The 12,371-nt window shown below is 41.3% G+C and overlaps 1 protein-coding gene across 2 annotated transcripts in view; it reads left to right on the plus strand.

Annotated features, from left to right (window-relative positions):
- The window catches only part of LOC122543848 (breast cancer metastasis-suppressor 1 homolog), a 20,348-nt gene that overhangs the window by 5,915 nt on the left and 2,062 nt on the right, over nucleotides 1–12,371 (plus strand). Inside the window, exons 3-11 of one of the 2 annotated variants that reach the window (XM_043682676.1) lie at nucleotides 1,054–1,144; nucleotides 1,625–1,752; nucleotides 2,365–2,444; nucleotides 3,008–3,104; nucleotides 3,642–3,734; nucleotides 8,419–8,483; nucleotides 9,661–9,700; nucleotides 9,862–9,927; nucleotides 11,432–12,284. In XM_043682676.1, the coding sequence (XP_043538611.1) occupies nucleotides 1,054–1,144; nucleotides 1,625–1,752; nucleotides 2,365–2,444; nucleotides 3,008–3,104; nucleotides 3,642–3,734; nucleotides 8,419–8,483; nucleotides 9,661–9,700; nucleotides 9,862–9,927; nucleotides 11,432–11,454 (683 nt within the window). In that variant the 3' untranslated portion in view covers nucleotides 11,455–12,284. Of the gene's footprint in view, nucleotides 1–1,053; nucleotides 1,145–1,624; nucleotides 1,753–2,364; nucleotides 2,445–3,007; nucleotides 3,105–3,641; nucleotides 3,735–8,418; nucleotides 8,484–9,660; nucleotides 9,701–9,861; nucleotides 9,928–11,242; nucleotides 11,370–11,431; nucleotides 12,285–12,371 lie in introns of those variants that run through there. The other variant, XM_043682675.1, reaches the window with a different exon arrangement.

The following is a 12,371-nucleotide window of genomic DNA, read 5'->3' on the forward strand; positions in this document are numbered from 1 at the left end:
GATAGGAAGGAGACCAGAATTGCACGCAATATTCCAACAGTAGCCTAACCAATGTCCTGTACAGCCGCAACATGACCTCCCAACTCCTGTACTCAATACTCTGACCAATAAAGGAAAGCATACCAAACGCCGCCTTCACTATTCTATCTACGTGCGACTCCACTTTCAAGGAGCTAAGAGTCTGCACTCCAAGGTCTCTTTGTTCAGCAACACTCCCTGGGACCTTACCATTAAGTGTATAAATCCTGCTAAATAATGAACTATTACTGTTGAGGTTGCACAAATTCTGCATTCATACTATATGCTATTCTTTTAATTTACTCATTAATGAAAGGTTCAAATTCCAGATAATTTAATTCATTTAATGAAGCAGTTCAGAGTAAGAAGGGATTTGGATGGTCAGTAGTAGATATTTGAAGATAAAAGGGAAATTTGAATTGCAAGCTGTCACTAAAGGATATCAGAATGGACACTGTAATCAGGCTGAAGAGACTTTTGGATATGGTAGCATCTTTCCTACTGATGGAATTGTATGCCAGCTTTTTTCTTTCACACTCCTCTCATAGTCAGAACATTGTGTTTGAGCTCCACTTCAGGGGATGAACAAATTTGTGTTGACATTCCAATGTTATACGGAGGGAATGCAGTTCTTTCAGAAATTAGATGTTAAGCCAAGTCCCTGCTTTCCTGATATTAAAGTTCCATTGCTCCCTCAACCAAATCCATTCAAAACAGAATAACTGATGCTGCTGGCTCACAATTAGTGTAAATGTAACAGTAACTACATTAGTTCATTTTATTAAACATCTTGAGACTTTGAGAAGCTAGATACATGAAGGAGAAAGGGATAGAGTGGTAGTGCCTGATATGGTATGATGAAGTGAGGCAGGAGAGACTCTGATAACAAGCACTGACAAACCTTGATTCGGTTGTAAGTCACAAGTCTGTGCTGTAAATTCTGTGATTGCGGTAAGGTGATAAAATGAACAAATATAGGACTTTTATCTGGAGTTATTTGGATTGATCTGACCACATATATGTTCCTTTTTGCAGAAATGGACGATGAGGACTGTGAGCGGCGCCGCACAGCGTGTCTGGATGAAATGTCGGATTTGGAGAAGCAATTCACGGATCTGAAAGAACAGTATGCTGATAGCCTCTTTTGAATATATTGCTCCGGTATTGTCCTCTCCTGAAGGTGCTGCTTCCTACTAAGCATGGGCTTCACAATGCTGTCTTGCTCATCACCCACGGGACTATTCTTGACTTGTGAGGCAAGGGTGCAACATGCGTGTGTAACAGTCACTGGATCACAATTTAAGATTGGAAAATCCCTTTAGATATTGGGTGTGGACAAAGTCAGACTGGGCCCTGATGCTGCCCACAGTTGAATAGCCACCCAGCACTATCTAAGTTCCCACGCAAAGACTGGCCATTTGGTTGAGGTGCTGGAGGGTAGAACTCTCACCCCACCAAGAATCAGCATCTTTATGAAAGGAGGGTGAAAACCAGCAGAGATACTTGCTACAGTTTGAAAATTTGGTTGGTAAAAGTTGGGCAGAGGATTTACTCTGAGAAGGTAAATAGAAAATGGAGGATAAAACTGGCAGCTTCTCTTTTGCAGACTGTACAAAGAGAGATTGAGTCAGGTTGAAGCCAAACTGGATGAGGTGATCGCAGGGAAAGCAACTGAGTACTTGGAGCCCCTGGCTGTCCTGCAGAAGAACATGAAAATCAGAACGGAGGTGGCAGGTAATGTTTGCATCACTGACATCCCCAAGCTGTTGGACATGGAAGTCAGCCGCTGTGGGAGAGGGAGGGTATTTTAGAACTATGCTTAGTTGACAAATATTCATTTTAATATCTGTGGAGACATGGCAGTGACAGATTGTGTAAGAGAGATTACAGAAGTACTCAGCACGGAACCATCTTGGAGCCAGAGTCTGTAACTGTACCACAGCACTTGATAACAATTGAATGATCACTGCAGAGAGACATGTATCCAACAATTGTGACAACAGGAAGTTTGTGTTTCTAATGTATAGATATGATGGGAAAGTTGTGTTTGGGAGAGGTGCAAAGGTGAAGGATAGTGTAAGTATCATGCTGATTTCCACTGTGCCCTGAATTCAACCTATCCTCCAGTAAAGCCCAGTAAATTGCAACTACTTAAAGTGTGGACTGGAAGCTTTGCAGCATGTGGTGATGTTTATTTCAGGTGAAATGCTGCTGCTCAAGTTCGAGGCAGGGATGGATTGTATGCTATGAGATTAGCTATGTCAGATACTGATTTGGTGTTATTGTACATGCTGAAATTATCGCTCATTGGTAAGTTTGATCTTGTCCCAATTCTGCATCTGACAGGAGTATATAAAGATTTGTGTTTGGAAGTAATCAGAAACAGGTATGAGTGTGAACTGCAGGGAGCTCGACAACATCTGGAGGTAAGGACAGGAGGGAAAGCGGGACAACAAAACTGAATCCTCTAATATTTTATTCTAATTTTGCCTTGTGATCATGAGAGCAGTTTGTCAAACTAATCCAAAATCTTGGGCACAGCTGAGAATTGCTTTGATAGTTTCTACTCTTCAATTGCCTTGCTGGAAAACAGTTCCACAAGTGCTTACTACTATCTGGTACATAAGCACTTTGCATTTCTGATTTTTGTCATTCTTTAACAAACAGGAAATTCTAACAAAGTGCTTTAGAGAAGCACAATGGGTCAGGGCCATTGATTCAATGTACATGTACGCGAAGAAAGGACAGATACAGCAAAGATTCAGTAATTTTCAATGCCTGAAATCAACCCATTGCATCACCTTGTCTTGACACCCACATATTTTCACATGGGATATGGACCATCCAAAACATATGGTTCATATAATGTGTTAGTTCATTTGAGGCATATGTTCATATTTCTGTAAGCAGAAACATTTGGAGGTTGTTTGCAGACAGTTTGCCTCTTAAAGGCTAATTTCTCCCCATTCTGTTTTGGTTGTGGGTTCAGAGTGAGAAGCTGTTACTGTTCGATAACATGCGGAATGAGCTATTGGAGCGAATTCAGCGATTGGAGGAGGACAAGCAAAGTATAGACATAACCTCTGGTAAGTATTCCGCAGCTTATTACTTCCTAGTCTACATGAATTTCTACTGCTATCCTGAAGATGTTGGTAGTTGTTGGGATATGGTTTCCATGTCCACTGAGCACCCTCTGGTACCTCACATATGTAAGAAACAGAGAAGACTGTGAAGCTGAACCCTAGGGACTGAATTCTGTGTAAGGTGGTAGAAACATTGTCACTTCAATCTTCATCAGGTGAATTAGAGCTAATCTTGTGGAAGTAACTAAAATACTATCAGAAAGGGTGTTCTGAGTCACCACCAGTTCAACTCCAAACTTTGGGGTAGAAATGCAAAGACACAGACTTTTGACACATTACTGCAGCACTGTTAGAAACTGATATTAAGTTGAGGTTAAAATACAGAGCTAAAAGGGACACTTAACAGGTGGCAGAGCTGCAGGTTTCATGACGAATGAGTGAAATGGGTTGAATGGCTGCTACCTTCAGCACTTACCTGTTGAACATACTGAGCTGATTTAGATAATTGCATTCAATTTAATAATTTTCTTTCTTTGTCAGAATGGTGGAATGAGGAGGTCCGTGGGAAACGGAACAAGAAGAAATGTGACACCTTTAAACCAGAAAAAAAGAAGAAGGCAGCGACTGTGTCTGATATCCTTACATTTTATTTTAATGCCTATTGTTTGGTTACACCATGTTGCTACATAAGGATCATTTTATGATGTTTGATATATGTGCCAGAACCTTCCTGTCAATGAGCGTGTCTATAGGTTCAGGGTAGAGGTATGATTCCCTCTTGTGACCTACCCTCCCTGTGAATCTTGATACCATAAGGTGTGGTTGAGGCAAACACCATAGTGCCTTTAAAGGGAAACTAGATAAACATGAGGAATTAGTAATTAATGAGGTACAGAGAAGGCACAGCAGAATATGAAGGTTTTTTTGTGAAGCTTGAGCACCAGAGTGTGGTCCAGTTGATATGATTCTGTGTTGCACACTCCTATCTCATAGCATTGTTGTTTATATTTTGGAAAATTCCTGTATGCTATTTTTCTTTCTTCCCCTCACCATTTCTCTCTCTTTCTCACTCTTGACTTTTCAGTCCTCTTAGTTTACTTCTCTGCCAGGTATCTATCCAGCTCCATGTTGTTGTCCCTCTCCATTGTGTCCCTTTAATCGATGCTGTTTTTTCTCTATCCACTGCATAATTGAAAACTTACTGTCCCCTGTAGCCACCTTCCTTACCATACAGTGAACTCTCACCAAACTGCTGTGATTATATTGAACATATTAAGTATGAGTTTAATGCCTGATACTTCTGTATTCTTACAGAGAGAAAGACTCTACCCAGTCTCACCTAGAAAGTGTTACCATTTCATCTGGACAGTGAGGACAGATCAATTATTGGATAGCTTAGTATTAGAGGTACTCACGTGCCCAGGATTCACAATTTAACCATGACTAAGACCATAGAGAAGTACGCCATTCAGCCCATTGAGTCTGCTTCACTATGCATTGAGGTTATGGCTGATCTGATATTCCTGAACTTCACTTTCCTGGGCCTTTACCCATAAATGTTGATTCCCTTACTAATTAAAAAAATTCCTCTATCTCAGTCTTGAATATATTTAACAGCACAGTGTTGACAGCTTTGCATGGTAAAGAATTCCACAGATTCGCTACCCTCTGAGAGATTCCTCCTCATCTCTGACTTAAACGTGCAACCCCTTATTCTGTATTTATATCCTCTGGAACTTGACTCTCCCACAAGTGGTAATAACCTTCCTGCAACTATCTTGTCAAATCCTCTAAGAATCTTGTGCTGTATGTTTCAATAAAGTTGCCCCTCATTCTCCTAAATTCCAATGAATACAGGCTTAACCTACCAACCTCTCCTCATAAGACATTCCCTCTGTATCTGGTATCAGTTTAGTGAACATTTTCTGGACTGCCTCCAATACCAGCGCATCTTTCTCTAGATAAGGGACCTAAAACTGTTCACAGAATTCCAGTTGTGGTCTGTATAGTTGTGGTAAATCCTCCCTAATTTTATATCCCTTACCCTTTGAAATAGAGTCCAGTATTTCACATGCCTTCCCTATTACTACTGAGTTTGGATGCTAGCTTTTTATGATTCATGAACCAGGACCCAAATTCCTCTGCCCACTTGCTTAACCTTGTCTGTGCCCCATTACAAACTCTTTCATGTCATCCTAATCACCTGCCGTCCCACCTATTTTTCCATGATCAGCCAACTTTTCATAGAATCATACAGCACGGAAACAGACCCTTCAGTCCAACCAGTCTGTGTCAAACATAATCCCAAACTAAACTAGTCCCATCTGCCTGCTCCTAGCCTGTATCTCTCAAACCCTTACAATATTCATGTATTTATCTAAATGTCTTTAAAATGCAGTAATTGTGTCCACATCTGCCACTTCCTCCAGAAGTTCACCCCACAAGTGAGCCACCCTCAGTGTAAAAAAGAAAATTGCCCCTCATGTTTTTAAAATCTCTCACCTTAAAAATGTGCTCCTGAGTGTTGAACCCCCTCACCCTAGGGAAAAGGCACCTACCATTAAGCCTATCTATACCACTCATGATTTTATCAACTTCCTACGCTTCAGTGAAAATAGTTCCAGCCTTTCTTTACTCTCAAACCTTCCATACCCAGCAACATCCTGATAAAACTTTTCTGATCCCTCTCCAGCTTAAAGTTCATTCCTAAAACAGGGCGATCAGAACTGGACACAGTATTCCAGAAGAGGATGCACCATTGTCATGTAAAACCTCAACATGGCATCTCAATTCCTATACTCAAAGGTCTGAATAATGAAGACAAATGTGCTAAATGCCTTTTTAACCATCCCATCTATATGTGAAGCAAACTTCAAAGAATTATGTGCCTGAACCCCTAGGTCTTTTTGCTCTACAACACTGCCCAAGGCCCTACCATTTCCTTTAGCACATGCACTTTCCTGATCTAAGTTGTTAATATATTTTATAAATAATTGTGACCTGAGCACTGATCCATGTGGCACTTCACTACTTAGATTTCCAATCACAAAATACCCTGCATATCCCAACTCTTGTCTATTAGCTAGCCAGTCTTCTATTTATGCTAATATACCACCCCCAATGCCATGGGATCTTAAGTAGCCTATTGGCCAGTACTCTATGAAATGACTTTTACATCCACCACTTCCTCCTTTATCTCCTTAAAGAATTCTAGTAAATTTCTTGAGCATAATTTACCCTTCATAAAGCTATGCTGACGGTTTGATTATATTATGTATTTCTAAATTCTCTGTCATTTCATCCTTTATGACATTCCTTAATGTTTTCCCAGTGTCAGATGGTAAGCTGTCTGGCCTGGAGTTACCTGAGTTTTTTTTTGTTTCACATTGTTAAATAAAAGTGTAACAGTTTTCCAATCCTCTGGGACTTTTCTAGGATCCAAGGATTCCTGGAAAATTACTTCCATCGCTATCTTTGTTGCTATTTCCTGTATGCAAGATGCATCCAATCAGCTTCTGGGAACTTGGCAATCTTTAGCCCTGTTAGTTTTTTTGTTTACTTCTGGGACATGGCGTTGCTGGCTGAAGCAGCATTTATTACCCATTCCTAGAAGCCCTTGAGAGGATTGTGGTGAACTGCCTTCTTGCACTGATGCAGTCGGCACGGTGGCACAGTGGTTAGCACTGCTGCCTCACAGTGCCAGAGACCCGGGTTCAATTCCCGACTCAGGCGACTGACTGTGTGGAGTTTGCACATTCTCCCCGTGTCTGCGTGGGTTTCCTCCGGGTGCTCCGGTGTGGACTTGTTGGGCCGAAGGGCCTGTTTCCACACTGTAATGTAATGTAAATGTAATGTAATGTATTCAGTCCATTTGCTGTAGGTAGACTCTCATTGCCACCACAGGGGGAATTTCAGTACTTTGACCCAGTGACAGTGAAGTCAGGATAAAAAGTCATCAACCTTTTATGCTGTTCGAATTGTTGTTCTCTTTGATGTTTATTCCAGTTGACACCTTCTATTCTTTTCACTCTGATTTGTATCTCACTTCTGTTGCTCCAGTATCAAGGTGAAGGCTGTCGTTCTCCCTCCAACTTGCTTGATTCCCCCTTCCAAAAGTAGATTAACTAGTTATTCATCAGAATGCCGATAGTAGAATGGCATAATAACTATTACTGTACATCTGATTCTTGTATAAGAAGAGTTTTAAGGTATTTCTGAGATGCAAGGCGCTGTAAAAATGTCCCTGTCGCTGGTGAGTGACTTGGAAGGGAACTTGCAGGGGATAGTGTTCCTGTGTTCTGCTACCCTTGTCCTTCAGCTGGATGTGGTTATGTATTTAGAAGATTCTGGAAGTGCTAGTTTCCCTCACGCTCAAGTGATAGTTATTATATTTATTTCCTTCGATTAGTTTGTAATTTTGGAATGCTGTTAGTATCTTTGTAAATACCGATGCAAAGTATTAATCAAATCCTCAGCCGTTTCCTGGTTCTGCATTATTATTTCTCTGTGAACATTCTCTGCGAGGCCAATGTTCTTTGGCTTCCCACTTTTTATATATCTAATGAAGCTCTTGCTGTCCATTGTGATACTAAATACTGACATGCCAATCTACTTATACGCTTCAGATATTAGTTATGGTGTCATTCTGGTATCAGAAGGCTGAAAATTCAAACTGCAGTACAGGACAATACTGAAGGAGCACTGCACTTTTGGATGTACTGCAATTCAGTTGAGGTGTTAAACTCTGTCTGCTTTCTTGAGTGAATGTGACATTTAAGCTCTCTAGTGGCAGTAGTAATTTTTTTAACATTTAACTTGCGTTGTCTTGTACTTCAGAGTCAGATGTTTCCTAACGGATTTAAGTTGAAGCTAACAGACCACCAACTTTTTATGCTGTTCAAATTGTTGTTCTCTTTGATGTTTATTCCAGCTGACACCTTCCATTCTTTTCACTCTGATTTGCTCCTCACTTCTGTATCAAAATTAAGGCTATTAAGTCATCCTCCAAATTGATTGATTCCTCCTTCCAAAACTAGATTAATTAGATTATGCGCTAGAATGCCAATAGTAGAATGGCATAACAACTGTCACTGTACATCTGATTCTTGAATAAGAAAAGGCTTAAGATGTTTCTAAGATGGAAAGCTGCTGTAAAAATTTCCCCGGAGCTGGTGTTCTTGAGGGACAATTATGACCCTTTAACAGGACAGCTATTCCCCTTTTTCTGAATGTGGTAAGGTATGGAATGGGAATTATAAGTAGCGTCGGCATTAAATGGTTAACATTCTCTGGTCTTAATTCCTTAACATCATTGCACGGCCATACATTGTCTACATGTTGCGAGACATTGATATCTTGGAGGACTGGACTGCAATTAAAAAGGTAAACTCTGCTGTGGATCACTGTACCTATATGTCAATTGTCTGCAATACTTTGGCACTCTCTCCACTCACTTCCCTTTCTCTGCAGTTGCTCCCATTTCCTTTTGCATGTTTCCTTTTCTGTTATGCTTTCAATTGCCTGGACTTTGTTATTTCACATTTCCAGCTATCCTCAGCAGCTTTTTAATCTGTACGTTTTTCATTCCCTTCATGCTTCAAGTTTGCTGTACTCTCCCTGGCAACTTACCTCATCCATTTTGTGCTTACCAAGTTTTGATGTCCTCACTTTCCCATCCCTCTCTAGTTCCTAGCCCTCTGCGCTCCTAAATCTTCGCATTCTCTGTTCCAGCCCAGGTCTTGAAGAGTTCTGCGCGATTTATGCGTTAAGTGGGCAGGACCAGGGTCTGTCTTTGTTTGGAGGGCGTGTGGTGTAGTTCAGCAGTGCGGGAGACTATACAGAATCACTGGGTGAGGTGGGTTTTACAAGACTGTTCCACTGATAGGGAGTCTCCCTTGCTATAACACCTGTTATGAATTTGATTCTGCCCTACCTGTGATAATCCAAATAGATTTCCAGCAATTGCTGCAAGATCATGAAATGTGCATATTCTTCACTGGTGTTGAGAGGAGCTGGGACATTTTGGATTCCACCGTAGTCCCATTGCAGTTCCTGATCAGTTATCTCAGTGATGCTTTTTCCACATGTACAGAGATGCTGAGTTTGCCATCCTGCTGCAGGATGTTGTGTAAAACCAGCAATAAAGCTTACTGCGACTCGTTTGCCCTCTTCAAGTGGTGTGGAGTTCACATTTGCGAAGCATGTGACTAAGTGTGCTGACATTGCAATGCAGCAGAAATTGTAGTCCTAGTTTTGAAGTTGTTAAGGTTTATTGGAAACCTTTACTGCCCTGATGAGTTCCAGAAAAACCATGTCACCATTGTGTCTTTCTGTTCTCTCTTGCGCCGAGCTAGACAACCTAATAAAGATGCTTTTGTGCAATCAGTTTACTTGTGCGTTGCTAACTGCATTTTTATAGTTGGAGGTGTTTTTGACTGTGGGTGGGCCCGTGTCTTGATGTTGCTGGTAGAAGCAGTTGAGGTTATGCATTGAGTAGCCTGTCAGTGTTGATGAGTAGAAAGATATGGCAGGTATATGATAAATCTTTATTTTCTTTTAGGCAAAAGCAGTTGTCGCCCAGCAAAAGAGAAAATCAGATGGTAAGTGAGGCAATTTCATTGGGCCTTGCCAAATATGTGCAGTAAGTCCTTCACAAAACTCAACATCAGAGACTGTGAAATTGGGAAAGTCCAAGCTTCTACAGGCTGCATAGAGGAAAGATGACTATGCATAAATCTCACTCTACTATTTCGCTCCCCAGGTACAGGTACTGAAGCAGCCCATGGTAAGAAGGCAAAGACCTCATCTCAAGTGCTAAATGACACAGGTGAGTAGAAATATTAGGCTTTTTCCTCAATCTTCACCTTGCACTTGCTTTCTGTCTCCCTTTTCTTGAACTCAATGTTCTCCTTGCTCTTCAGTCTACCTCTTTCCTCTCTTCCAGCATTATTTTTCTTTCCCTAGTCTCAAAGTACTCCTAAATAAGCATTCATATAGGGCAAAAGTCCCATATGTCTGTATCTTTTTGAGTGAATTGACCCTGCCCTACTTGATTCCTCATTGCAAGGCCCAACCCTACCTTCTTTCTTGGTCACACAACTCTTTTAGTCCAGTTAGCCCTGGCTGTGCCTATTTTGTGTACGGTTCAGAATTGAATGTGACACTCCTGTGATGTTTTGAGATGTGGTAAACATATTCCTTATTGCAAGTTGTAGTCATGTAGTCCAGAAAACATTTTGTTACTTTCTTGATCCCATTGTTACCATCTCCTTCAGTGTTCTTGTGTCTTTTCCTGGAAACTTATTCCACAATTTTTTCCCCCCTTTAATTAGAAATACAGTTGTGAAACCTGATTGGGCCCACCCCTGTCTGACCTGATTTCGTTTTCCCTGTCAAGCATCTCTCTTTTAAGATTGGCAATGTTGTGTGGAATTAAGGGCAGATTGTCTTCCTAATTTTCCATCGTGCCAACCCTGTTGATAATCCTGTGTCCATTTTGCAATGCTGGCACCACAGTGGACAACCTCCAAGTTAGCACAAACTTATTCTGTATTAGGGATCAGAGCTGAATGAGACTCAATTTCTACCTAATGTCCGAAAAACAGAGGAGTCCTCTCTCCCTATCAATACTGCTCTCTGTGTGTCACAGTTAATACAAACTATTTTTCAAAGTAGAGTTTGTGGTAATCTGTCAGTCATAATAAAAATCTTTCGCAAAGATCTTTCACAGCTTAAGAGTATGCAGAAATAGTGAAGGCGGCATTTGGTATGCTTTCCTTTATTGGTCAGAGTATTGAGTACAGGAGTTGGGAGGTCATGTTGCGCCTGTACAGGACATTGGTTAGGCCACTGTTGGAATATTGCGTGCAATTCTGGTCTCCTTTTTATCGGAAAGATGTTGTGAAAGTGTGCCAAGGAATTTCTTGTCTGATTTCAAAATGCTGTCCTGTTAAAAAATTGACAGAGCCATAGCCAATGAACCAGACACGCTGTAATGGTTACTAAAGCATTGATTTCTGGCTGTCATTCATTTTGCTTGGTAACCAAAATTAACCCTGTAGCAAAAATGAGAAAAGAGACTCTGAGGAAATACAGACAGAGAGGGAGAGAATAGAAGAATTTAGAGTCTGTTCTCTCCACAGCTCTACCTAAACAGGAAAAACATTTGTACTTGGCCAAGTGTGAAGATGGAAGATTATTCTATGAGGGAGACTGGTACAGCAAGGGGCAGAGCATCATACTGGAGATAAAGGATGAAGCACCCTCACAGTAAGCACTTTTGCATTCTATATCTCTGTTTGTTTTTCTCACTTTCTTCTCATCCCTCACAGGTTGCTTAATTCTACATGTGTGAAGCTGAACACTGTCAGCAAACGTATTCATGAGGAGAGGGAGCTGAGAGTGATCCTGTCCATACTCCTGACTGATTTCACCCATCACTAACCCAGAGCCCACTGAGGGCAGTTGTAATGGAGATCAGCTAACTTGACACAAGTTTTGTTTCCACATTTGACACTGCAGTTCCCAGCTGCTTTGCTGAGACAGAAGAAGTTGTCTTCAGTAATCAAATATGTTATTTGGTGCTTTACGAATTTGCTGTTTGTCAGTATAAAACCTCTTTCATCTCAGGGGATTGAATCTTAGAGCAACACTTATGACATTTTACCCACTGAACACACCTCTACATGCATTATTTACAGCACAGGTTGATGGGCCTTCAAGAGAACCAGATACTTGTGTTTTTGTTTCCTGGGTCTGAAAGTCCCAGCTTCGATAGCCCTGCAGTTGGATGCAACCCACCTGGCTAAGGCTAAAATCAGCCATGACTTTTGTTCCTGATCCCTGACCAACCTCTGGAAGATTCATGTGAATTGTGGCTGAGGGAGAGGATAAGGGTGGACTGAGATGCTCTCCATAGTGGCAATACCTGCTGATACTCCTTGTGTGCGTTATGGTTCTGGAGGATTGATAGCTGTTTTTGTAGAGCTGTAACCCACCATATAAACCAGAGGCCTTCCTGGCTGATGTGAACCAAACCTGATAGGACAGTTCAGGTATTGGATTGGGTTGATGGAAAGTCTTCTGCCCCACTAGGGTTAGGGCATAGCCACCACTTAGAGTCATAGAGATGTACAGCATGGAAACAGACCCTTCGGTCCAACCCGTCCATGCTGACCAGACATCCCAACCCAATCTAGTCCCACCTGCCAGCACCCGGCCCATATCCCTCCAAACCCTTCCTATTCATATACCCATCCAAATGCCTCTTAA

The sequence above is a fragment of the Chiloscyllium plagiosum genome, chromosome 45 (assembly GCF_004010195.1).
Source record: "Chiloscyllium plagiosum isolate BGI_BamShark_2017 chromosome 45, ASM401019v2, whole genome shotgun sequence".
Taxonomy (NCBI): domain Eukaryota; kingdom Metazoa; phylum Chordata; class Chondrichthyes; order Orectolobiformes; family Hemiscylliidae; genus Chiloscyllium; species Chiloscyllium plagiosum.